The sequence below is a fragment of the Anomaloglossus baeobatrachus genome, chromosome 6, assembly GCF_048569485.1.
Source record: "Anomaloglossus baeobatrachus isolate aAnoBae1 chromosome 6, aAnoBae1.hap1, whole genome shotgun sequence".
NCBI classification, from domain to species: domain Eukaryota; kingdom Metazoa; phylum Chordata; class Amphibia; order Anura; family Aromobatidae; genus Anomaloglossus; species Anomaloglossus baeobatrachus.
This window is the reverse complement of record NC_134358.1, coordinates 140,185,687-140,212,024: the sequence shown is the minus strand read 5'-3', so window position 1 is coordinate 140,212,024 and position 26,338 is coordinate 140,185,687. Positions and strand designations below refer to the sequence as shown.

General features: G+C 47.9%; 1 protein-coding gene across 2 annotated transcripts in view; it reads right to left on the bottom strand.

The window, feature by feature from the left end:
• Window positions 1-26,338, bottom strand: part of RB1CC1 (RB1 inducible coiled-coil 1) — a 261,745-nt gene that overhangs the window by 15,290 nt on the left and 220,117 nt on the right. The window contains exon 21 of one of the 2 annotated variants that reach the window (XM_075353273.1): window positions 9,236-9,372. In XM_075353273.1, the coding sequence (XP_075209388.1) occupies window positions 9,236-9,372 (137 nt within the window). The remainder of the gene's footprint in view (window positions 1-9,235; window positions 9,373-26,338) is intronic. The other variant, XM_075353274.1, reaches the window with a different exon arrangement.

Sequence of the window (26,338 nt, the reverse complement as noted above, 5' to 3'; positions counted from 1 at the left end):
TTATACACCATATCAGCACAGATAAATTGGTCTTACAAGGTGAAGATCAACTTTAAACAAACAATTAAGCTGGGTTTACACACTGCAACATCGCAAACGACATCGCTGTAACCTCACCGGTTTTGTGACGTTACAGCGACCTCCCCAGCGACATTGCAGTGTGTGAAACCTATCAGCGACCTGGCCCCTGCTGTGAAGTTGTGATCGCTACAAATCGTTCAGGACCATTCCTAGGTCCTTTGTTTCCCGCTGTGCAGCATGCATCGCTAGCAAGTTTCAGTGTGTAAAGGGGACTTTACAGCGACTCCGCGGCTCTGTCTGTGTAGCGGTCACCGGTGAAGGATTCACCGGTGACCGCTAATCCCCCGAGTGACTGAAGTGTCCCCCCTCTCTCATACTCACCGATCCCCGATCACCGGCGCTGCACGGCGTTCACTCTGCTCCAGCGGCTTTTCCTTTTTTGAAAAAGCCGGCCGCTCATTAAACAATCTCGTATTCCCTGCTTTTCCCGCCCACCGGCAAATATGATTGGTTGCAGTGAGACACGCCCACACGCTGAGTGACAGCTGTGTCACTGCACCCAATCACAGCAGCCGGTGGGCGTGTCTATACTGTGCAGTAAAATAAATAATTAAAAAATCCGGCGTGAGGTCCCCCCCAATTTTAATACCAGCCAGATAAAGCCATACTGCTAAAGGCTGGTATTCTCAGGATGGGGAGCTCCACGTTATGGGGAGCCCCCCAGCCTAACAATATCAGTCAGCAGCCGCCCAGAATTGCCGCATACATTATATGCGACAGTTCTGGGACTGTACCCGGCTCTTCCCGATTTGCCCTGGTGCGTTGGCAAATCGGGGTAATAAGGAGTTATTGGCAGCCCATAGCTGCCAATAAGTCCTAGACTAATCATGTCAGGCGTCTATGAGACACCCTCCATGATTAATCTGTAAATTACAGTTAAAAAACACACACCCGAAAAGAAGGGAATTTTGTTTACTTACCGTAAATTCCTTTTCTTCTAGCTCCTATTGGGAGACCCAGATAATTGGGTGTATAGCTTCTGCCTCCGGAGGCCACACAAAGTATTACACTTTAAAAAGTGTAACCCCTCCCCTCTGCCTATACACCCTCCCGTGGACCACGGGCTCCTCAGTTTTGGTGCAAAAGCAGGAAGGAGGAAACTTATAAATTGGTCTAGGGTAAATTCAATCCGAAGGATGTTCGGAGAACTGAAGACCATAACCCAAAAGAACAACCAGCCCAAAGGGCACAGAGGTGGGTGCTGGGTCTCCCAATAGGAGCTAGAAGAAAAGGAATTTACGGTAAGTAAACAAAATTCCCTTCTTCTTTGTCGCTCCATTGGGAGACCCAGACAATTGGGACGTCCAAGAGCAGTCCCTGGGTGGGTAAAAGAATACCTCAATAAGAAGAGCCGAAAACGTCCCCCTCTTACAGGTGGACAACCGCCGTCTGAAGGACTCGCCTACCTAGACTGGCGTCTGCCGAAGCATAGGTATGCACTTGATAGTGCTTCGTGAAAGTGTGCAGACTAGACCACATAGCTGCCTGACACACCTGCTGAACCGTTGCCCGGTGCCGCAATGCCCAGGACGCACCTACAGGTCTGGTAGAATGGCCTTTCAGCCCAGAAGGGAGTGGAAGGCCCGAAGAACGGTAGGCCTCAAGAATCGGTTCCTTGATCCACCGAGCCAAGGTCGACTTGGAGGCCTGAGAGTCCATACGCTGGCCAGCGACAAGGACAAAAAGCGCATCTGAACGGCGCAGGGGCGCCGTGCGAGACACGTAGAACCGGAGTGCTCTCACTAGATCCAAAGAGTGCAAAACCTTTTCACACTGGTGAATTGGATTAGGGCAACAGGAAGGCAAGGAGATATCCTGATTTAGATGAAAAGGAGATACCACCTTATAGAGAAATTCCGGGACAGGACGAAGAACCACCTTATCCTGGTGGAAAACCAGGAAGGGAGCCTTGCATGACAGCGCTGCAAGCTCAGACACTCTCTGAAGAGATGTGACTGTCACCAGGAAGGCCACCTTCTGCGAAAGACGGGAGAGAGAGACATCCCGCAGCAGCTCAAAAGGCGGCTTTTGAAGAGCTGTCAGGACTCTGCTAAGATCCCAGGGTTCCAACGGACGTTTGCAAGGTGGGACCATGTGGCAGACCCCCTGCAGGAACGTGCGGACCTGCGGAAGCCTGGCTAGACGCTTTTGAAAGAAAAACACGGAGAGCGTGGATACTTGGCCCTAGAGAGAGAGTCGAGGGACAAACCCTTGTCCATTCCAAATTGTAGGAATGAAAGGAATGTGGGTAAGCCAAACGGCCATGGAGGAAAGCCGTTATCAGCGCACCAGGATAGAAAGACTTGCCAAGACCTGTAATAGATCTTGGCGGACGTTGGCTTCCTGGCTTGTCTCGTGGTGGCAATGACATCCTGAGATAACCCTGAAGACTCTAGGAGTCAGGGACCAATGGCCACCTAGTCAAGTTGAAGGCCACAGAATTCAGATGGAAAAAACGGGCCTTGTGACAGCAAGTCTGGGCGGTCTGGAAGTGCCCACGGTTGACCCACCGTGAGATGCCACAGATCCGGATACCACGACCGTCTCGGCCAGTCTGGAGCGACGAGAATGGTGCGACGGCAGTCGGACCTGATCCTGCGTAGTACCCTGGGCAGCAACGCCAGAGGGGGAAACACATAAGGCAGTCGAAACTGCGACCAATCCTGGACTAAAGCGTCCGCTGCCAGAGGTCTGTGATCCTGAGACCGTGCCATGAAGGCCGGGACCTTGAGAGATCGACGTCCTGCGTTCCTCAGGGGCGATGGATCTCTCGAAGCACTTCTGGGTGCAGAGACCATTCCCCCGCGTCCATGCCCTGATGACTGAAAAAAAACCGCTTCCCAGTTTTCTACGCCCGGGATGTGAACTGCGGAGATGGTGGAGCCTGTGGTTTCCACCCACTGCAGAATCCGCCGGACTTCCTGGAAGGCTTGACGACTGCGAGTGCCGCCTTAGTTCGCGAACGGCACTGCCTCCATAGCTGCAACCATCTTCCCCAGGAAGTGCATGAGGCGCCTTAAGGGGTGTGACTGACTCCGAAGAAGTGATTGCACCCCCGCTTGCAGAGAAAGCTGTTTGTCCCTGGAGAGTCGCCAGAGCGACGGCAAGGCTTTGTTGACACGCCACCTGAGAAGGGGCCCAGAGGTGAAGAAACGAGCCGCAGGACGAGAACTGAACTCTATCCTGTAACCATCAGACAGACTGTCTCTCACCCATCGGTCTTGAACTTGTGGCCACCAGGCGCCGCTAAAGCGGGAGAGTAGGCCGAGAGCCATGAGGAGGCCGTTTTGGAGGCAGTGCACCCTGCGGCCTTTTGGGGTCGTGACGTGGGCCGCCTCGCATACGAGTTCCTCTGGCCTTTCTCCGGCCTGTTGGACGAAGAAGAATGTGGCTTGGCGGAGGGACGAAAGGACCGAAACCTCGATTGGATTTTTCTTTGCTGAGGTCTCTTAGGTTTGGACTGGGGTAAGGAAGAGACCTTTCCCTTGGATACCTTAATAATATCATCCAATCGTTCGCCAAATAAACGGTCGCCAGAAAAAGGCAAACCAGTTAAGAACCTTTTTGAAGCAGAGTCTGGTTCCCATTCGCGCAGCCACATGGCCCTGCGAACTGCCACGGAGTTAGCATATGCTACAGCCGTGCGGCTAGTGGAGTCCAGGACGGCGTTCATGGCGCAGGACGAAAAGGCTGATGCCCGAGAGTCAAAGACAGAACATGCAGAGCAAAATTCCATGTGACAGCATTAAACTCTTTCAGACAAGCCTAGATTGCTTGGAGAGCCCACACGGCTGCAAAGGCCGGGGCGAAAGACGTGCCCGTGGCCTCATAGATGGATTTCACCAAGAGCTCTATCTGTCTGTCAGCGGCATCCTTCAGGGATGAGCCATTTGCAACAGACACCATGGACCTAGCAGCCAATTTGGAGACTGGAGGATCCATCTTGGGAGGACGAGCCCAACTCTTAACGACTTCAGATGGAAAGGGGTAACGCGTGTCAGTGTAACGTTTAACCCAGCGCTTGTCCGGGACCGCTCCGGGTTTCTGGACAGCATCCCTGAAGTTAAAGTGATCAAAAAACGTATTGCGTGTACGTTTGGGGAGCCGAAACTGGTGTTTCTCCTGCTGAGAAGCAGACTCCTCTACAGGAGAAGGCGGAGGAGAGCGAACCAGCACCTGGATGATGGACGAGATAAGATCATTTACTAAGGCGTCCCCCTCAGGAGTATCAAGGTTAAGGGTGAAGTCAGGGCCAGAGCCCTGAGCTCCCCCGTCCGCCTCGTCTTCCTGAGAGTCCTCAAGCTGGGATCCCTGAGGAAGTCGGGGAAGAGTCCCAGCGAGACCGCTTAGCCGGTCTTGGACTGCGGTCCGGGCAGGAGTCCTCCGCCTGAGACCTAGGGCTCAACCTGGGAGTGCGCTGCGGTGCTAACCAAGCGGGGCCTGGATGAGACAAGCTACAGGGCCAGGGCCTGTGAAAGGTCCGGTCTGGACTGCAATGCCTCAAGGAGCCTAGAAGACCATTTGATCATATGAAAACGACTGAGGGCCAACACCGGTGACTCTGTCCCTGCAGCCTGCTCAGGGGGAGCAGGGGGGTCTACATGAGCCGAGGGGCCCACCAGTGCCCGAGGCTCCGGCTGAGCAAGCGAGGCAGGAGTCGAGCATTGCTCACAGTGAGGGTAGGTGTATCCCGCCGGTAACATAGCCCCACAAGAGGTACAGACCGCAAGAAAAACCTGTGCCTGTAGTCTCCTAGGAGAATGACCACTGAAGGTTAAATGTGAACAAAAGGTATACAGTCTGTCCGAACCGAAATATATATAATATATACATATGTATCCGGCACCCTAGGGGGACCAGCACTGGGTGCTGTGTTCACCCTGAGCTCCCCTGAGAAGCACCCACCGGCAGAATGCCAGAAAATGGCCGCCGGAGCTCTCAGGGGAGGAGCGGGGCCGAGGGCGGCGCCAGCAAAGAGCGGGAGTCTGGGTTCCCCACAGTGGTCAGTGAGGGGGGAGGAAGACATGCAGGATGTTCCAGCCCTCACATCCGACGTCGGTAATCCCGCCCTTAGCCCTGACAGGCAGGCCCGGGGGCGGGATTTTCGCGACTAGGCCGCGGTGAAGCCGGGGACTAAATTTGAGGCCGCGCCCGACCAGCAGGCCCGGTCGGCGCGGAAGTCCACCTGCCTCCTCAGTTTTACAACTACCACGGCTTCCGGGAAGAAGGTGCGCTCCCTGTACAGTCCCCAATGGGGACACAGAGTACGTTTAAGTAGCAGGGCCCGGTCCCTGGGGTTGAAGAGGCTCCGGTCCGGCAGGTTCCACCAGGGGCTGCGGATGGAGCATGGTCCCAGCAAATGGATGACCGCTCAGGTCCCACTTCTCCCAGCTGCATAAGGGGTGGTGAAGGAGACGGCCTGTGGCTCCAGCCTCCGTACCCGCAATGGGTACCGTCTGGGGCCTCCACAGTGGCCAGTGAGGGGGGAGGAAGACATGCAAGATGCTCCAGCCGTCACATCCGACACCATGTCGGTAATCCCGCCCTTACCCCTGACAGGCAGGCCCCAGGGCGGGATTTTCGCGACTAGGCCGCGGTGAAGCCGGGGGCTAAAGTTGAGGCCGCACCCGACAAGCAGGCCCGGTCAGCGCGGAAGTCCATCTGCCTCCTCAGTTATAGGACTACCTCGGCTTCCGGGAAGAAGGTGCGCTCCCTGTACAGTCCCCAATGGGGACACAGAGTACCTTTAAGTAGCAGGGCCTGGTCCCTGGGGTTGAAAAGGCTCCGGTCCGGCAGGTTCCACCAGGGGCTGCGGATGGAGCACGGTCCCAGTAAATGGATGACCGTTCAGGATCCCACTTCTCCCAGAGCCGCATAAGGGATGGTGAAGGAGACGGCATGTGGCTCCAGCCTTTGTACCCGCAATGGGTACCTCAACCTTAACAACACCGCCGACTTAGTGGGGTGAGAAGGGAACATGCCGGGGACCCCGTGGGGGTCCTCTTTTCTTCCAACCGACAACTAAGTTATGAGAATGCATGAGTGGATGTGTACCTCCTTCCACACAAAGCATAAAACTGAGGAGCCCGTGGTCCACGGGAGGGTGTATAGGCAGAGGGGAGGGGTTACACTTTTTAAAGTGTAATACTTTGTGTGGCCTCCGGAGGCAGAAGCTATACACCCAATTGTCTGGGTCTCCCAATGGAGCGACAAAGAAATCCTTTATTAGAAATAAAAAACACTAACAAATTCCCTCATTACCAATTTATTACCCACAACAAAGCCCTCCTTGTCCGGCGTAATCCACGGTCCTCCAGCGTCGCATCCAGCTCTGCTGCATGCAGGTGACAGGAGCAGCAGAAGACACAGCCGCTCCTATCACCTCCACGCAGCTAATGAAGAGAGCCGTGTGATCGGCTGAGCTGTCACTGAGGTTACCTGGATCCAGCGGTGGATGCAGCGGTGGCCGCGGGTAACCTCAGTGACAGCTCAGCTGATCGCGCTACTCACCGCCGCTCCGGTCAGCTCCACGCAGCAAATGAGGTGAGTAGCGCGATCAGCTGAGCTGTCACTGAGGTTACCCGCGGCCACCGCTGCATCCACCGCTGGGGCTCCCCATCCTGAGAATACCAGCCTGCAGCCGTATGGCTTTATCTGGCTGGTATTAAAATAGGGGGAACCGCACGCCGGATTTTTTAATTATTTATTTATTTATTTATTTTACTGCACAGTATAGACACGCCCACCGGCTGCTGTGATTGGGTGCAGTGACACAGCTGTCACTCAGCCTGTGAGCGTGTCTCACTGCAACCAATCACATTTGCCGGTGGGCGGGGAAAGCAGGGAATACGAGATTGTTTAATGAGCGGCCGGCTTTTTCAAAAAAGGAAAAGCCGCCGGAGCAGTGTGAACGCCGTGCAGCGCCGGGGATCGGTGAGTATGAGAGAGGCGGGGAAATCACCAGCAAATGAGGTGAGTAACGCGATCAGCTGAACTGTCACTGAGGTTACCCGCGGCCACCGCTGCATCCACCGCTGGATCCAGGTAACCTCAGTGACAGCTCAGCCGATCACACGGCTCTCTTCATTAGCTGCGTGCAGGTGACAGGAGCGGCTGTGTCTTCTGCTGCTCCTGTCACCTGCATGCAGCAGAGCTGGATGCGACGCTGGAGGACCGTGGATTACGCCGGACAAGGAGGGCTTTGTTGTGGGTAATAAATTGGTAATGAGGGAATTTGTTAGTGTTTTTTATTTCTAATAAAGGATTTTTCGTGTGTGTGTTTTTTAACTGTAATTTACAGATTAATCATGGAAGGTATCTCGGGGTGACGCCTGACATGATTAATCTTGGACTTATTGGCAGCTATGGGCTGCCAATAACTCCTTATTACCCCGATTTGCCAACGCACCAGGGCAAATCGGGAAGAGCCGGGTACAGTCCCAGAACTGTCGCATCTAATGTATGCGGCAATTCTGGGCGTCTGCTGGCTGATATTGTTAGGCTGGGGGGCTCCACATAACGTGGGGCTCCCCATCCTGAGAATACCAGCCTGCAGCCATATGGCTTTATCTGGCTGGTATTAAAATAGGGGGGGACCGCACGCCGGATTTTTTAATTATTTATTTATTTACACGGCACACAGCCACGCGGCATTAAATTTAGTCGGGTGAAGTTCACCTGCTTTTTTGACACGTCCCCAACGACCAGCTAGTCGCTCTGCAGGTCCGGATCGCTGTTAGGTCGTTGGCCAGGTCTGCCTGTTTGACAGCTCACCAGAGACTTTGTAGCGATCCCGGCTAGGTTGAGATCGCAGGTTGGATCGCTAGAAAGTCTCAGTGTGTAAACCCAGCTTCAGTCTAACTTACTCTAGCTTCCAACATGCTTTTAGAAAAAATAAAAATAGTGAAACTTAGCAAAAAAAAAAAGTGGATTATACAGAACATTCTTGAAACTGAAGCTGCTTTAACAAAAATAAGTCATAATTTTTCCTGCAGTTTTTAAACGTAAAAAATGTGAAATTATTTTTGACAGCTTTAGATGCCGCCATACAGATATATGCCCATGTGAGGCTAAAGGTTATTTCTTCCTATCAGCAACCTTTAATGACATTATTACCCAGCTCAATCAGCAATGCATTCAGAAGTCAGAGACCTCTGCACATTAACAGCAGATCACACGCTCTTTTCTATGCCAACAAGAGTTCGGTCTTGTGAGATAAAATCATTTCATCTGAAAATTTTCTGGATAGTTCCAGTTTCTGAACAAAACCAGATGAGGCAAATAAGCAGAAAAATTGGAAAAATTGACAACATGAAGAGCTGTTAGCATGAAAACAAGGCTTTCCATTGTTCACTGCTTTTCATTACCAATTACAGGATTTGACAGTGTCTATTTTGGGGGAGGCGAGACATTTCTCACACATCACTATATTTTACTGTTTGCTGATGTGTAAACATGACTATTTTGGAGAGGGGCACAGATGTGTGTCATAACCCAATAGCAGGACATGATGCATTAAGAAGCTATAATCTTGGCTGATCTGGAGAGTTGTCCACCATTTAGGAAACACACACCATTCTCACTGCACTACTATAATTGCACATACAATATTTTGCCTAATTTTAGCATCAGCAGTGTACCGCGAGTGCAGGGCGAGAATGGCAATAGCCAGCTACGGAGGAGAGGGTGAGATAAATCCCTCCCTCCACTCCGCAGTACCGGCCCGCCCGGCGCAGCTGAGATCTGATCGCATGATCAGACCTCAGTTGCAGTGACACTCGCATGACACTCGGCTCCCGCTGTGCTGCCAGCGTGAGCCGAGTGTCATGCAAAGATCACATTAGTCCCCCGAACGGCCCCGGCCTTAAGCTAATGCTTTGATTCTCCAGGCCAAGTCTACACGTGTATTTGTATTTCTGAATGTATACAGCACAACTTAGATTATAACACAGGTGATATGCTTGTCTCAGGAAAAAAAACTTTATAAAAAAAAAATCATCATAAATAATGTTATCCAACTTATAGGCTTAATTTCCAAAGTTCCTGAAAATGTTGTTACAATACTGTTCCTTGTGTAACAGACATAATTCCATAAAATATAATGAAAATAAATAACAGGCTTAATGGAGCTAAAATACTTCTGGGTGACACTTACCACACTCACCTGGCTTAAGATCTAATGCCGAAAGAGATTCCGAATGCAAGAAATACAGCGTTGGGCTGACTGTGAATAATACATAATTGTCGTGACGTTCATCCAATATAATAAGAACCAAATCCCCAACCTGGAAGCTGTTAACAGATGAACAAAGGAGATATGTTTTCCATCATATTTAATGATATGAGCATTTTCATACTTCAGGTAACTGATAAATGAAAGCTTGTACCAAAAAAAAAATAATGCCTTAGCTTCAGTAGCACTGGTACATTCAATCATATAGTTAGTCTATCAAGTGGACGCTCAGCCATCAAGGTAAGGAAATAGGAAAGGAACCAGTGGATGACAAGATGACAATATGAGAATAACACATTACCACTCGATTGTCATGCAAGGGAAACTGCAAGAATAGGGCAACTCTGAGTTAGTAAAAATGTAGGTGCTTGAAGATCAGGATAAATCACAAAATGTGCAAGTAGTTACATTTACAGAGAATCTGGCAGTAGGTTCTACCCTGGTAAGCCATCTATATGGGCATGCAGGTCTTAAAAAGTTAAAGAAAATAATACGTTGATATCGGTGATCAGATGTTGAGTAAATTCACATGTAAATGATCTGTTTGATCTCCCCCGAGAATTTGCCTCCACAGCTTATTTGAAAAGAAAGAGGGCATTAATAGTGTAAGACATGTAATGACTGACAGTCTGCTCTGCTGATCTATATGCATCACACTGCTAACACCCTATTTAAAATAAGCTCTCGAGGTAGATTCTCCAGGAGATCTTGTGTCCGGCTCATAGATCTTAAAAGCTCATTTACATATTAAGAAAAATGTGGATTTCGTTAGAAAAAAAACACTGGATCAAAGATATAAATGTATCATTTTACTCAACTTTCTATGATGTGCATGCCCACATAGACAGCTTAGGAAAATTAATGCTACTCACAGGTGTAAACGTCCCAATTTTATGGCACCATAATAAAAGGACACGGACCCAGATTTTCTCACTGTGTGACTTCCTAGGTTTCTTACTGTGATAAATCACTCGTTTATCATCAGCAGCTCTTAAGCTGGGTTTACACACTGCAACATCTCAAACGACATCGCTGTAACGTCACCGGTTTTGTGACGCAATAGCGATGTTGTTTGCGATGTTGCAGTGTGTGAAACCTATCAGCGACCCGGCCCCTGCTGTGAAGTTGTAATCGTTACAAATCGTTCAGGACCATTCCTAGGTCCTTTGTTTCCCGCTGTGAAGCATGAAGTTTCAGTGTGTGAAGACTTTGCAGCGACTTTGTTAGCAACTTCCCTTTCAAAAGGCTGCTTATCAACGTCCCCAACAACCAGCTAGGTCGCTCTGCAGGTCCGGATCGCTGTTGAGTTGTTGTCCAGGTTTGCCTGTTTGAACGCTCACCAGAGACTTAACAGAGACTTAGGGAGGTCGCTATTGCGTCACAAAACCGGTGACGTTACAGCGATGTCCTTTGCGATGTTGCAGTGTGTAAACCCAGCTTTAGTCTAGTAATGAGCTATGCTTAACCCACGCCCAACACTGATTGATATTTCTGCCTAAACTGTGCATAGCTGCCAATTAGTGATGGGGTCAGGGATAGCCAAAATGTGTGAACATCTAGGATTACAAAGCAGGAATTCAATAGTGAGAGGACTATTAGAGCAGCAGATAAAACAATGTTTTATTAAAACGTCAGAAAAAAAACCAAACGTGACAGAGTGCAGGAATCAGGGTGTCTTCCCCTACTTTAAACGTCTCTGATATGGGTATCAAAACCTGGTGACAAATTCTCTTTAAAAGGGCTCACAATTTTAAGGTCCTCACATTACATAGTTTTTGTTCAACTAATTGTTCGGATGAAATTCAGAGACATCCCGGCATTCACTATGCAAAACGTCTTTATTCTGGAAGTTCAAGAACAACGCTTTTCAGCCCATGCAAAGATTTTATCAAAACCGATTGTTGATAGAAGCTTTGGATGGGCTAAAATGCATCCTTCTAGAACTTGCTGAATAAAGACAAGTTTTATATCTTAAGTGTTGGGACTTCTCTGAATTTCATTACATATGGTATAACGACTCAGCCGTGGTTGTTGTAATGGTTAGATACTCACAAGTACAACTATTACTAGCACAACCTGTGCACAGCATTTTATCTCTACACATTATTTAGCTAAAAACAAAAGAACAAAAAAGGTATTCTGTTATCAATATTGACGCAATACAAGTCAATGGGTCCGCAAAATCCCCAGAAGCCACAAGGAAGCACTTCCGTTTGTTTTTCGTCTATCAGTGCCTTTGCAGTCTGTGTCCCACTCCCCCGCCAGCCCTGCAGCTGCTCGCACAGCAGTGTGTCAGCAGCTGCTGGGATGACTAGCGCCGACATCAGGTTAGCACAGTTCATTACCTGCGGTGATGAAATCCGCTGTACTCATTACTGAGCTCCATGCCCGCAGCAATATCACCTTAATTCTCGCGAGCGGCCCGAGACAAACTAGCAGTGACGTCATGGGCTCACGCGATACTTCACGTGACAACGCAGCAGTCATTGAAGCTCAGGGACAAGCGCTGACGTCACGAGTTCAGCGGACGTCATCACCACAGGTAATGTACCTAGCTATCCTCATGACCTGCTGTGACCTGGCCTGACTTAATGATGTTAGCTCGGGTCACTGCACTGCTCTCCCAGCCAATGGGGAACATTCTGTTCTTCATTGACTGGAACAGTGAGTATGGATCGTCGTGTGACCCAGTTATTGGATTACGCCGGACCCAGATTTTTTTTTCTTTTCAATAAATTGGTGAAAGAGGGAATGTGTTGGGGAGTGTTTTTTTCAAATAAAACTTTTTTTGTCGTCTATATTTATTTTACTACTGACTGGGTTAGTGATGTCTGGTATCTGATAGACGCCATGACATCATAACCTCTATGCTTGATGTCAGGTGACATTACGCAGCTGGTATCAACCCCATACAGAATAAGGAAAAATTATGTCTCCAAAGTATATAAAACTTTCAATTTATTACAAAATCTTTTAAAAATCCATGATAGCTCTGTGTCACTCATACATGTTTCAGGCACTGGGTCCTTGTTCACTCAGTGAACGGGGAAGGAAAAAAACAGAAGGAATCGACAAGATAGCACACTCAAGCATAAAACAGGTGAATGTAATCTCTAAAAAAGGTTATTTGCAATAGATCACTTCTATGTTCCTCATGAGAATATAAAATGGTAGTGGAATGCTGGAACCTCAGCTGATCTGGTTAACTCCGTTATGCCCGGATCAGGACTGGGAGTCCATCCACGTCAATGTGAACAAGGGCAAGGCAATATCCAGCAATGACGTGAGCAATCCAGGGTGCTGTTAAAAATTTCTTCACTTAATTCATGAACAGATTTTGGACCGTGAAGAAGGCGGAAAACAACCGCCGAAACGCGTAGTCCTGTCTGCGTTAATTTCCTGCGCTAATTTGCTGTTCTGAGTTGCTTGGACCATTGTATTTTTATGGATTCATGAATAAAGTGAAGACATTTTAACACCCTGGATTGCTCACGTCATTGCTGGATATTGCCTTGCCGTTGTTATATAATTAAAATGACAGTTATCTGAAGAAAAGTTAACTTGAAAATTTGCTAATTGCAAATTTGGCGTAACATACGCATTTATCTTTTTATGAATAACTAAAGAATATAATACATTTGCCACAAATTTCATTAAATATTTTATTGCTTTATTAAGGAAATCGAGTATCTTTAGTTTTGATTCTTATTAAGATCTCCAATAAAATAACGCACAGCAAAGTGCACAAACCACAGTGTGAAGGTTGGAACAGTAAAGCTTAGTCCTCATATAACAATATAGGGTTGCACTTTTTCTAACGTGCAAACAACATTAAATCTTAAAGCAAGGTCGCTAATATCGCTCATGTGCACATATTTCAGGAATTGTATGATGGTCTCCATTGTAAATGCCATGTATGTCTTCTAATAAAAACTTCATCTTCTGCAGGCACTTTAATGACTATTTATAGAATAGAAACGCAAGACATAACTGTATATACTTGCTTTTAATGTTATGCTGTCATTCTGTTATATGGCTAATGTACAAGCTACCTCAACAAAGAGCAGTGGGGCCAGAAACGTGAAAAAACTAACAATTATGAGACAGTGAATACATAATGTATGTATGCTGTAGATTAATGGAGATGGGATAACTTTTTTTTTTTACACTGATATTACATCTTAAAAACTACAGAATACAGTATATTTTGGCCATTTATGCTTCTCTACATATAGAGAAACTTATTACAATCTGTTGGCTTCCTGGGGCCCTGTTATCAAGGAGCACATCTGTTTGTTTGGGTCAGTTCAATTACAAAAATATCAAACTTAATTATTTTGCTTTATTTCACAAGTGAAAAAAATTCTGATACTTGTAAAAACATTTTTTAAGAATATACAATATGGTTTGTGTCGCTATTTTACGAAACTCATAAGGTTTGCACTTTCCCATTGAGGGACCTGTGTGAGGTCTTACTTTTTATATGGCGAGTCCATGATGGATTGGTACAATTTAAATTTCGGGGTAGATATAACATTTTCATTGTTACTTATTGCATTTTTTGGTGGACCTCAATTACACAATTCTGGCACTTACACTTGTTCCTCTTTACAGCTTTTACTGTACACAAATACCTAAGAAATGACCACAAAGACCAACAATGACATGATGACATTTTTACAGACCTGGCAATACCAAGTATGTTTTCTTTTATTTTTAAAGGGGGAAAAAAGAGAATTTTGTTACTTACCGTAAATTCTTTTTCTTATAGTTCCGTATTGGGAGATCCAGACCATGGGTGTTTAGCTTCTGCCTCCGGAGGACACACAAAGTACTACACTTAAAAGTGTAGCTCCTCCCTCTGAGCTTATACACCCCCTGGTAGCCAGTCCTAGCCAGTTTAGTGCAAAAGCTGAAGGAGAATAGCCACCCACAAGTAGAACCGAGTAAGAACCGGAACAACCGGAGACTCTGTCCACGACAACAGCCGGTGATAACACACGGAACAAGAAAATTGCCAACAGGCAACAGGGAGGGAGCTGGGTCTCCCAATACGGAACTATAAGAAAAAGAATTTACGGTAAGTAACAAAATTCTCTTTTTCTTTATCGTTCCTTTGGGAGACCCAGACCATGGGACGTTCCAAAGCTGTCCCTGGGTGGGAATAAACAGAAAAAACTAAGAAGTAGGCAGAGCCTAACTTCACAAGTGGGCGACAGCCGCCTGAAGAATGCGTCTGCCCAAGCTCGCATCTGCCGAAGCATGAGCATGCACTTGGTAGTGCTTCGAAAAGGTATGCAGGCTAGTCCAAGTGGCAGCCTGACAGACTTGTTGAACCGTAGCCTGGTGCCTAAAAGCCCAAGAGGCACCGACAGCTCTGGTCGAGTGTGCTTTGATCCCCGGCGGGGGAGGCACCTGAGTACTCTGGTAGGCGTCCGAAATGGTCGATCTAATCCAATGGGCCAAGGTCGGCTTAGAAGCAGACAGACCCTTGCGCCGCCCTGTGGTTAGCACAAAAAGAGAGGTGCACCGCCTAAGCGCAGCGGTGCAAGCCACATATGGCTATGTGTTCATGCTGCGGAAAATGCGCGGATTTCTCGCGGAAAAGCCGCGGATTTTCCGAAAATCTGCAGCAGCGGCACTTCCCAGCCATTTCAATGGCATTTTGGAAATGCTGTGTCCATGCTGCGGATTTTTCCGCGGCGGATTTTGATCCGGAAAAATCTGCAACATGTCAATTATTGTTGCGGATTTTGATCCGGATTTTGGCTATAGAATGGGGGGTGGGGGGAATCCGCGGTAAATTCGCGGCAAACAAAAGGTACGGATTTGCCGCGAAAGTCGCGGATTTTCATGCAGAAAAATCCGCAGGTACATTCTACCGTGGACACATAGCCTATATCCGGAGAGCACGCACCAGATCTAGAGTATGCAGCGCTTTCTCAAAGCGATGAACAGGGGCCGGACAGAAGGAAGGCAAGGAAATATCCTGGTTCAGGTGGAAGGGAGAGACCACCTTAGGAAGAAAGTCTGGGGTCGGACGGAGAACTACCTTGTCTTGGTGAAAAACCAAAAAAGGTGACTCCGAGGAGAGCGCAGCCAAATCAGAGACTCTCCTGAGAGAAGTTATGGCAACTAGAAAGGCCACCTTTTGAGAAAGACGATACAAAGAAACCTCCCTAATGGGCTCAAAAGGGGGTTTCTGCAATACCATGAGGACCAAGTTAAGGTCCCAGGGATCCAAGGGCCGCCGATAAAACGGAATGATGTGAGACGCACCTTGCATGAAGGTGCGGATCTGAGCCAGCCGGGCGAGACGCCGCTGGAAGAGCACTGATAGAGCTGAGACTTGTCCCTTGAGAGAGTTGAGGGACAGTCCTAGCTGCAGACCGGACTGTAAAAAAGACAGAAGGGTCGGCAACGAGAATGGCCAAGGAGAATGGCCGGAAGAGCGACACCAGGACAGGAAAAATTTCCAAGTCCTGTGATAGATCTTGACGGAGGAAGACTTACGGGCCCGAGTCATAGTGGAGATGACGTCAGGAGGAATACCAGAAGCCGTCAAAATCCAGGACTCAAGAGCCACGCCATCAATTTGAGTGCCGCAGAATTCGGGCGGAAAAACGGACCTTGCGAGAGCAGGTCTGGACGGTCCGGAAGATGCCACGGCATCTCCACGGACAGTTGGAGCAGGTCCAGATACCAAGCTCGCCTGGGCCAGTCCGGTGCAATGAGGATGACTCGACGGCCCTCCATTCTGATCTTGCGCAGCACTCTGGGCAAGAGAGCTAGAGGGGGAAACACGTAGGACAGACGAAACTGGGACCAGTCTTGACCCAGAGGGTCCGCGGCAAAGGCCTGAGGATCGTGGGAGCGAGCCACGTAAACCGGAACCTTGTTGTTGCGACGGGATGCCATTAGGTCCACGTCCAGAGTGCCCCACTTGCGGCAGATTGACTGAAACACTGCCGGGTGCAGGGACCACTCGCCACCGTCCACGGATTGACGGCTGAGATAATCTGCCTCCCAGTTTTCTACGCCAGGGATGTAGACTGCGGATATGGTGGACTGCGGATATGGTGGACTTGGAGTCCTCCGCCCATTGAAGAATGCGGTGGACCTCCAACATTGCCAGGCAGCTGCGTGTCCCGCCTTGGTGATTGATGTAGGCAACCGCTGTCGCGTTGTCTGACTGGACTCGAATGTGCCTGCCCGCCAACAGGTGGTGAAAGGCTAGGAGAGCTAGAAGCACATCTCTGGTTTCCAGCACATTGATTGAAAGGGCTGACTCGGACGGAGTCCAAGTGCCCTGAGCTCTGTGGTGGAGATGTACCGCTCCCCAGTCGGATAGGCTGGCATCCGTGGTGAGAATCACCCAGGACGGAGCCAGGAAGGAGCGCCCTTGGGACAGGGAGAGGGGTCGAAGCCACCACTGAAGAGAGCTCCTGGTCCGTGGCGACAGAGCCACTAACCTCTGTAAGGAGGAAGGCCACTTGTCCCAACAGCAGAGAATGTCCAGCTGCAGAGGACGCAGATGGAACTGGGCAAAGGGAACCACCTCCATGGAAGCCACCATTTGACCCAGCACCTGCATCAGGCGCCTGAGGGAATAACGGCGGGGCCTCAGGAGAGAGCGCACCGCTAGCCGGAGAGACTGCTGTTTGATTAAGGGCAACTTCACAAGTGCCGGCAAAGTCTCGAACTGCATCCCTAGGTACGTGAGACTCTGGGTCGGAGTCAGAGTGGATTTGGGAAGATTGACAATCCACCCGAATTGGGCTAGGGTGGCGAGAGTGAGCAAAACACTCCGCTGACAGTCTGCGCTGGATGGACCCTTGACCAGAAGGTCGTCCAGATAAGGAAGCACTGCTAACCCCTGGAGGTGCAGGACCGCAATCACTGCCGCTATGACCTTGGTGAATACCCGAGGGGCCGTGGCTAACCCGAAGGGGAGAGCCACGTATTGGAAATGATCCTCTCCTATCGCAAAACGTAACCAACACTGATGTGACACTGCGATTGGCACATGTAGATAGGCATCTCTGATTTCTATGGACGCCAGGAACTCCCCTTGGGTCATTGAGGCAATGACTGATCGCAGAGACTCCATGCGAAAATGCCGCACCCGGACATGCTTGTTGAGAAGCTTGAGATCCAGGATGGGCCGGAAGGTACCATCCTGTTTTGGAACTAGGAAGAGATTTGAGTAAAAACCTCTGAACCGTTCCTGAGCGGGAACTGGGACAATCACTCAGTTTGCCTGCAAGGACGCCACGGCCTGCGAGAAGGCGGCGGCCTTGGAGCAGGGGGGAGTAGAGAGAAAAAAATCTGTTTGGAGGGCTGGAAGAGAATTCTATCCTGTAGCCGTGAGATATGATGTCTCTCACCCACTGATCGGAGACTTGCTTTAACCAAGCGTCGCCAAAGTGGGAGAGCCTGCCACCGACTAAGGACGTGGCTGGAGCGGGCCGAGAGTCATGAGGAAGCTGCCTTAGTGGCAGAACCTCCTGTGGTCTTCTGCGGACGCGCTTTTGGGCGCCAGTTGGATTTCTGATCCTTGGCTGAGTTAGCGGACGAGGCGGAAGGCTTAGAGGATGACCAGTTGGAGGAACGAAAGGAACGAAACCTCGATTGATTCCTACCCTGGGCGGGTTTCCTGGTCTTGGTTTGTGGCATGGAAGTACTCTTCCCGCCAGTAGCTTCTTTAATGATTTCATCCAGCTGTTCACCAAACAGCCGTGAACCAGCAAAAGGGAGCCCAGCAAGAAACTTCTTGGAAGAAGCATCTGCCTTCCACTCTCGAAGCCACAAAATCCTGCGGATAACAAGAGAATTAGCTGAAGCCACCGCAGTGCGGTGAGCAGCCTCTAGCATGGCAGACATGGCATAAGATGAAAAGGCTGAAGCCTGAGCAGTTAAGGTAACCATCTCAGGCATAGATTCCTTGGTGAGGGAATGCATCTCCTCTAGAGAAGCAGAGATGGCTTTGAGAGCCAACACTGCTGCAAAAGACGGGGAAACCGCGGCCCCCGCAGCTTCATACACAGATTTGGCCAGAAGGTCAATCTGACGGTCAGTGGAATCCTTAAGTGAGGTGCCGTCAGCCACCGACACAACGGTCCGGGCTGATAGCCTAGACACCGGAGGGTCTACCTTTGGGGAGTGAGACCACTCCTTGACCACCTCAGGTGGAAATGGAAACCGGTCATAAGAACCACGCTTTGGAAAGCGTTTGTCAGGGCAGGCCCTGGGTTTGGTCACAGCGGTCTGAAAACTGGAGTGGTTAAAGAACACACTCTTCACTCTCTTAGGCGAGGTAAACTGATGTTTTTCTGCCAAAGAGAGTTGCTCCTCTGACACTGGCGGATTGAGATCCAGCACAGAATTAATAGAAGCAATCAAATCACTAAGATCTGAGTCACCCTCAGAGAAATCGATGGGATACATAGCCTCCGAGTCCCCAGTGAGGGCATCCTCCTCATCTTGAGAGTCAGCTCTTGAGACAGAGCCGTGGGATGGGGAGGGGGAGGAAACCCTGCGCCTTCTCTTAGAAGGACAGGGTCTGGGATCAGATGATGAATCCTCCGTGAGCTCTGATGGACGGAGGTCAGAGGATAGGAGTCCTCTGTCAAGAGTATTAGAGGCACCCTGTGAGGGGGCTGATGCATATTCATCAAAGTCCTGGACAAAAGTCCCATGGACTCAGCAAATGACTGGGATATGGACCTAGAAAAGGACTCTACCCAGGCCGGGGGTTCAATCACAGGTGCAGCAGCAGCCTGAGAGACCACTGGGGGTGAGACTCCAGGCTGTGGCACCGCCAAGTTAGAGCAACCATCACAGTGTGGATAAATGCTCGGCTCAGGCAACAGGAGCTTACATGCAGTGCATGCAGACATGCTGCTGGAGTGCGGGCTTTGCAGAGAATGAACCCCAGGGAGAATATACAGAGGTCCACAACCGGAGACCGGCTGTGGCTTACCAGACCGCTGTTGTGTGCCCTCCAGATCCCGAAGCCCGGTCCCCCAGAGCGCAGCACCTCAGCAGAGATGCAGAATGCAGGATGTCCCAGAGCAGAGTGCACTCTGCCTGAGAAATGGCCGCCGGAGCGAAGAGAGGGGGCGGGACTAGGGGCGTTCCTATAAAAGAGCGGGAACTGGAGGGCTATAGAGACCTGCCGGGAAGGAGGGACGCCCCAGCAGTGGGGAGTGTCCCTCCTCTGTGTAGAACGGCCGCCGGGAGGAGCCGAACCTGTCCCTCTGCATGAGTGGCATGCGAGGGCAGGAAAACGTAACTAGGCCTCCGGCGAAGCCGGGGCCTAAATTTAAGCGGCGAGGCCGACAAGCAGGCACCATCGGCGCGGTTCTCTGGCAAAAGCTGGAGAACCCGCCGGAAAAGTTAAAAACAATCACATACAGCATACTCTCCCCTTACAATAAAGAACCCGGACCCCCAACATAAACGTCTCAGGTACTTAGCTGCTGAGACGCAGGGCCATGTCCCTGGGGATGAGTGCTCCGGTCCAACAGAATCCTCAAGGGGCTGTGGATGGAGACTGGACTCCTGCCAGGCATGGAGACCGTGCTGGCTCCCACTTCAAGCCAGAGCCCAGAAGGGATGGTGAAGGAGCGCGGCATGTAAGGCTTCAGCCTTGTAAATCAACCTTAACAACACCGCCGACACAGTGGGGTGAGAAGGGACATGCCGGGAGTCCAGACATGGACCCTCTTTTCTTCAAACTCTTTCCAAAAGTCAAACAATCAGATGAGAATGAATGTGTGGATGTATGCCTCCTGACACAAAGCAATAAACTGGCTAGGACTGGCTACCAGGGTGTGTATAAGCTCAGAGGGAGGAGCTACACTTTTAAGTGTAGTACTTTGTGTGTCCTCCGGAGGCAGAAGCTAAACACCCATGGTCTGGGTCTCCCAAAGGAACGATAAAGAAAAGATTTTCTTTTACCATATTTTTGTCTTATAAGACGCATCGAATTACCAGACCCACCCCACATTTAAAGAAAAAAAAATGGGATCCGTCTTCTAATTCGGTTATGTCTTACCTGGGGGGTGGGGTTGGCGGCAGTGGAGCGGGGGTCACAGGAGGCAGGGGCGGTCGTGGAGCAGGGTGATGCTGTGGGTGACCCAGATGCTCAGCGGTGCTGTGAGGCAGAGCAAACATCCAGGTCGGTGGTGCTGGCTTCAAAGAAATGGCGACCGGAGTCGGCGCATGCGCAGACTGAGTTATCAGCTTAATGACAAGCTGAGATCTCATCTGTGCACAAGCTACTTCCGGGTGCCCTTTTCCTTAAGTGCGCTGCTGGGACATCAATGGTTTGGAGGCGGCTTGTGTGCAGATGAGATCTTAAGCCGCGAGCACGAGCATTTGTGCACGCGCTGACTCTGGGCACCATTATTTGAATCCCGCACTGCCGATGTCTTCCGGATGGCCCCTGCCTAACAACTCGCAGCACATAGCAGCGCCGTCCGCCCACAGCAGCACCCGCCACACAACTCCAGCAGCACAGCACCCACAGCATCGCCCCTGCCTCCTGTCATCATTCTCCATCACCCTCCGGTAAGCTACATGCGGATTATAAAACGCACCCCTCATTTTCCTCCCAAATTTGTGGGAGGAAAAGTGCATCTTGTAATCCGAAAAATATGGTACTTTATTTTTTAATCCACTTAATGATTGTCTGATCACTTTTTCTATACACTGCAACATCATTGTATTACAGTGTACAGCTAAAATGGCATTTTCCTATCGCCAGGCTTCACAGTTATACCTAGATGGCACTTGTGAAGTGTTCAGTGGGCTCTTGGCTGCCATGGCAATCCACTAGAATCCCAGGATTGTATTTCAGAGAGGGAGAAGTAATGGTTAGTGATGGGCGGACCCAGACTGTAAAAGTCCGGATCTGCGCGGATTACCTAGTACCGTACACCGATCCCGGACCTGAAGTTCTCAGTGAACTCCAAGTAATTATCCGGATCCGGCCACCCGGGTAATTAAATAAATTAAAAAAAAAAAAGAATAAAGCAGGCACGTTATACTTACCAGTCTCCCGCACGGTCGCTCATTAATCTCATGGATATTCACTGCTTCCCACCAGCAGTCCCGCATCTGTGATTGGTTGCAGTCAGAGCCAGGGCTGTGGAGTCGGTAAGCCAAACCTTCGACTCCGACTCCTCAAATTCTCTTGCACCGACTCCGACTCCGGCTCCGACTCCGACTCCGGCTCCGGCTCCGACTCCGGCTCCGGCTCCGACTCCGGCTCCGGCTCCGACTCCGACTCCGGCTCCGGCTCCGACTCCGGCTCCGGCTCCGGCTCCGACTCCGGCTCCGACTCCGGCTCCGACTCCGGCTCCGACTCCGGCTCCGACTCCGGCTCCGGCTCCGACTCCTACATATATTGCTTAGTTAGGTGAAAAATTTATTGTAGTACATGAATATGTGTATGTGAACATCAGACATTTAATAATTTTTATGATATAATAATCAAGATATTTGGATAGAACATAAAATATATTTATTGGAATACAACTTTAGAACACAAAAAACTGTAATAAATTGTAAATATGTAATACACTATGTAATATACAGTAGATTACATATATATCTTGTGTGTGTGTATATACACTGTATATATATATATATTATATATATTACATATTTACAATTTATTAGTTTTTTTGTGTTCTAAAGTTGTATTCCAATAAATATTTTATGTTCTATCCAAATATCTTGATTATTGTATCATAAAAACAATTAAATGTCTGATGTTCACATTGTACTACAATAAATTTTTCACTTAAATATAAGCATTATACTAAATGTTGTTATTTAGTAAAATATTCAGCACATTCTGCATTGCACTCCTGTCCCCAATTTATTATATATTTTAGGAGTCGGAGTCGGTGCATTTTATACCGACTCCGACTCCGACTCCACCAAAATGAGCTCCGACTCCGACTCCACGACTCCGACTCCGACTCCACAGCCCTGGTCAGAGCACATACCCAACCTGTATGACAGAGTGTCTGAATGGTTGCAATCAAACACTGTGTGAGTGTCTATATTGGTGTAAAAATAAATGAATTAAAAAATTGATATCATGCGGCTTTTTCTTTTTTAAAAAAAATAAATAAATAAATAAAAAATAAAACCAACAGCTTGCGGTTCCCCCCCTTCACTTAATTTTGATACCCAGCCATATAAAGCTGGCAGCTGGGGACAGGCATTCTCAGGCTGGAGAGACTCATTGTTATTGTTATTGCCCCCCTATCCAGCCTAAAAATAGAAGCCTGCAGCCGCGAGGAATTGTCGCATCCAATAGATGTGGTGGCAATCAGGGTGATAAGGGGGTTAATAAACCCTCACAGCTGCCACTAAGCCCTAATTAGTAATGGGGAGAGTCTATGAGAGATGCCCCCATTACTAATCTGTAAGTGAAAAGAAAAACACACACCAAAAAAATACTTTATTTGAAATCAAAATAAAAAAAAAAAAAAAATAGAAATCAAAATCAGCTCACCGGTCTCCTGTGATGTACGTGGCTTGTGTTCTTCTTGGTGTGGTCTGTGGTGAGCTGATTTTGTGTGCGGTCTGCAGTTCTGCTGTGACCTGTATTTTGATGAACAGCCAAGATAATGCACACAGCTGGAGGCTGCAGCCTCCAGCTGTCTGCTTTATCTGTGCTGGGCATCAAAATTACAGGGGACCCTTTGCCATTTTTCCAATTATTTATTTATTTTTACACTCCACTTTGGGGAGCTAGTGTGAGGCCAATCACAGAGACCGGCAGTCTGACTGCAACAAATCAGACGGTGTCAGTGATTGTAAGTGGAGGAAGCAGTGAATATTCTTTAATGAGCAGACCCGGAAGCAGTGTGACAGTTGTGCGGAAACTTGGTAAGTATAATTGTCCTGTTTAATCCTCATTTAGTTTCTTTCCTTTTTTTTTTTTTTTTTTTTAATTCGGGTGGCTGGACCTGAACAGTAATAACATATTCCCTGAGATGTCAGTGTTCGGGGTCCGTTCAGTAGTTAAGGGGTTTATTACGGTTACTCAGGTTCTTCTTCACCCAGTAATGATGTGGGCATGACTAAATATAAGTGCTGCGACCATTTGGCAAGATAAGAGTTTTATATGAGGAAATCATGGTACGCCTTTTCATACTGTCAAAGCAAACATTGCTTAGGATTACCCTGCCTATATCAAAGTGATGGGCAAATAGAGCATCATTTCAAGTTCCCAAGGTGTAAAGGTACGTAACTCCCTTTAACGTGAACAGATCAAAGAGTTCTGACCTTACAAAAGATCAGTTCTGCTGATCATCCAGGATGGCGTACACCTTTTATGTTTTTCCCTGGCTCACCCTTGAGATATACTGTACGGTCACCAGATATATCTTCACACAGGACTTGTCCTAAAGGCCTTCTCTGCAGACTTGAACCATGAAGAAGGTACGTGGCAGGACTTGCTGCTTGATGTGCATTCTCCCTGCCATGCTTTGTGGTGGGAAAAGGTGCAAGCTACGCAGAGCTAGGCTGGGATGGATAAAGCGCATATACATAGTCCTCACAGTCACACGTTAAACACTTAATAGTAATTTTACAGTCTTTAGTAAAGCATACAGGAGAACAACATCATCTGAAACACACTCCAAGTTTCTTGAGTTCCAGGAGCGGTTTCTTTCTGAAGCCGATATGCAGGCTGATAGGGGATGTGGCTTCTTCATTCATTCACTTTGCATTTGTCTGTGCCACACTTATTCCAATCCAGACTTCTTTTGCAGTAAGACAGGTTGTATCTTAGTAGTCTTTGCTTTTACATGTGCTCTTATGAGCGGTTTGCTGAGAGTTGAATATTTAGAAGAATGTGTCCTAGATGATGGTTTGGTGGACCCATATATACAAGAGGACACCTCTATTAGTGCAATTTTTCTCTGTCCTAGATGTAATTTCATATACAATGCTGCCTGTGAAGGTCACATATACTGACGCTTGGATCAAAATATGCAATGAAAGCCCATGGTTCCATGGAGAAATTGGACTGCACTTGGATAACATCCAAGTTTGGTCCAATTTTCATGGACAGTTGGAGAAAGAAAAAAAAAACCCAAAACGTTTTTCCATTCCATGTACGGGAAAAACTGATGACACTTGGACCACACTCTCTAATCAAAATAATCAGTTTTTCTTGTAAAACGAAAAATGGACGTGTGAATGAGCCCTAACATTGAGAAAGGGAGGGAGCCACCAGAACAAATTCACTAGAACGAATTTGTAACATTCTGCAGATCACTCAGCTAGATAAAGGACTTATGAATGCTCTGCAGAAGCACAATGGTAGAATGCTGCAGCGTGGTGTTTTTCTTTTTTTTAATTTCTAGAGTACTAGAGTGGCGCTTTAAATCTAAGTCCCCTGTATTATACTCACTCCCGCCAGCTTCACCTCTTTTCAGCTTTGCTCTTATCCTGTGGTGCCATATTGTTCCCATGGCTTTTTACTGGCCTTAAGTTAGAAGTAGCTCTCAACACATCTCTGTAAGAGCCAAAACGAGGCTCTTATAGATGTGGATTGAGCTGTGACTTCCGGCAACTTGCTTAAAACACTGGAACTGTGGGCAAGTCAGAAATCACAGGAGACCGACCGGAGCGTAGTTCAGAAGAAGTAAAAAGATCTCACACTGCGTTTCCCGAGCAGGACAATGATTGTATATTCAAAATGGCAGTAGAAATTGAGTATTTTAACATACGTAGTTTTTCTAACGCTATACTAATATTATATATACATTTTTTTTTTTTCCCCAGAAAGTGAAGTATTTCTCCAACATTATTGCAATTGCACCTTTTGTTATACATGTTTATTTCTTTTCTGTGTACAAAAAAAAAAAGGGGCAAATTAGAAAATGGGATGGACAAAATGGTCGACGGTCTCAACTTAATCTTTGGTTGCACACCCTTTGAAATACATAACTGGAATCAATCGCTTCCTATAGCCATCAGCAATTACACTTATCAATTGGAATTTTGGACCACTCTTTTGCAAACTGCTTCGGGTCTCTCATATTTAAAGAGTGCCTTCTCCTAACAGCAATTTTAACATCTCAGCGCTTTGTTTCCATACACTTCTGGGTGCGTCTTGAACTGTGGAAGGCCCATGACCTAAAACGCAAATCAAGCTTTCTGACACTGGGTATTCTAGTGTGACCCAAAATCCTTTGGTGATCTTCAGATTTCATGATGCTTTGCATACAATGAAGGCACTCCATGCCAGAGGCAGAAAAAAACCCGAAAACATATCTGAGCCTCCACCATATTTGACTGTAGGTACTGTGTTCCTTTCTTTTTAGGCCTCATTCAATTTTCAGCAAACAGTAGAATCATATTCTTTACTAAAAAGCTCCAAACTGCAGTCCATCTTTTTTAGGTCTCTGTGTCAGCTGTGGGTTTCTCCTCGGTCTCCTTTCATAGCATTTCATTTAAATGTTGATGGATATCCTGAGTTGCAACTTTTTATAATTTTTTTTCTCTGCTGTCCACATCCAGGGAGATTAGCTACAGTGCCATGGGTTGAAAACTTCTTGGTTATGTTGCGCATCATGGACAAAGAAACAATAAGATCTCTGGAAATGGACTTGTAACCTTGAGATTGTTTATATTTTTCAAAAATTTTGGTTCTCAAGTCCTCAGTTAGTTCTCTTCTCCTCTTTCTGTTCTCCATGCTTAGTGTGACACACACAGACGCACAATGCAAAGATTGAGTCAAATTCTCCCCTTTTTATCGGATTTCATGTGTGATTTTGATATTGCCCATACCTGTTACTTGCCACAGGTGAGCTTGAACGAGCATCACATGCTTGAAACTAAGTTGTTTACCCACAATTTTGGAAAGCTGCCAACAATTTTGTCCAGACCATTTTTGGGATTGTGTGTGTCCAAGTTCCCTTTTTAATCTATGATTTTTTTGTGATTATTGAAAACATACGAAACAAATATGTATATGACAAAATATGTAAT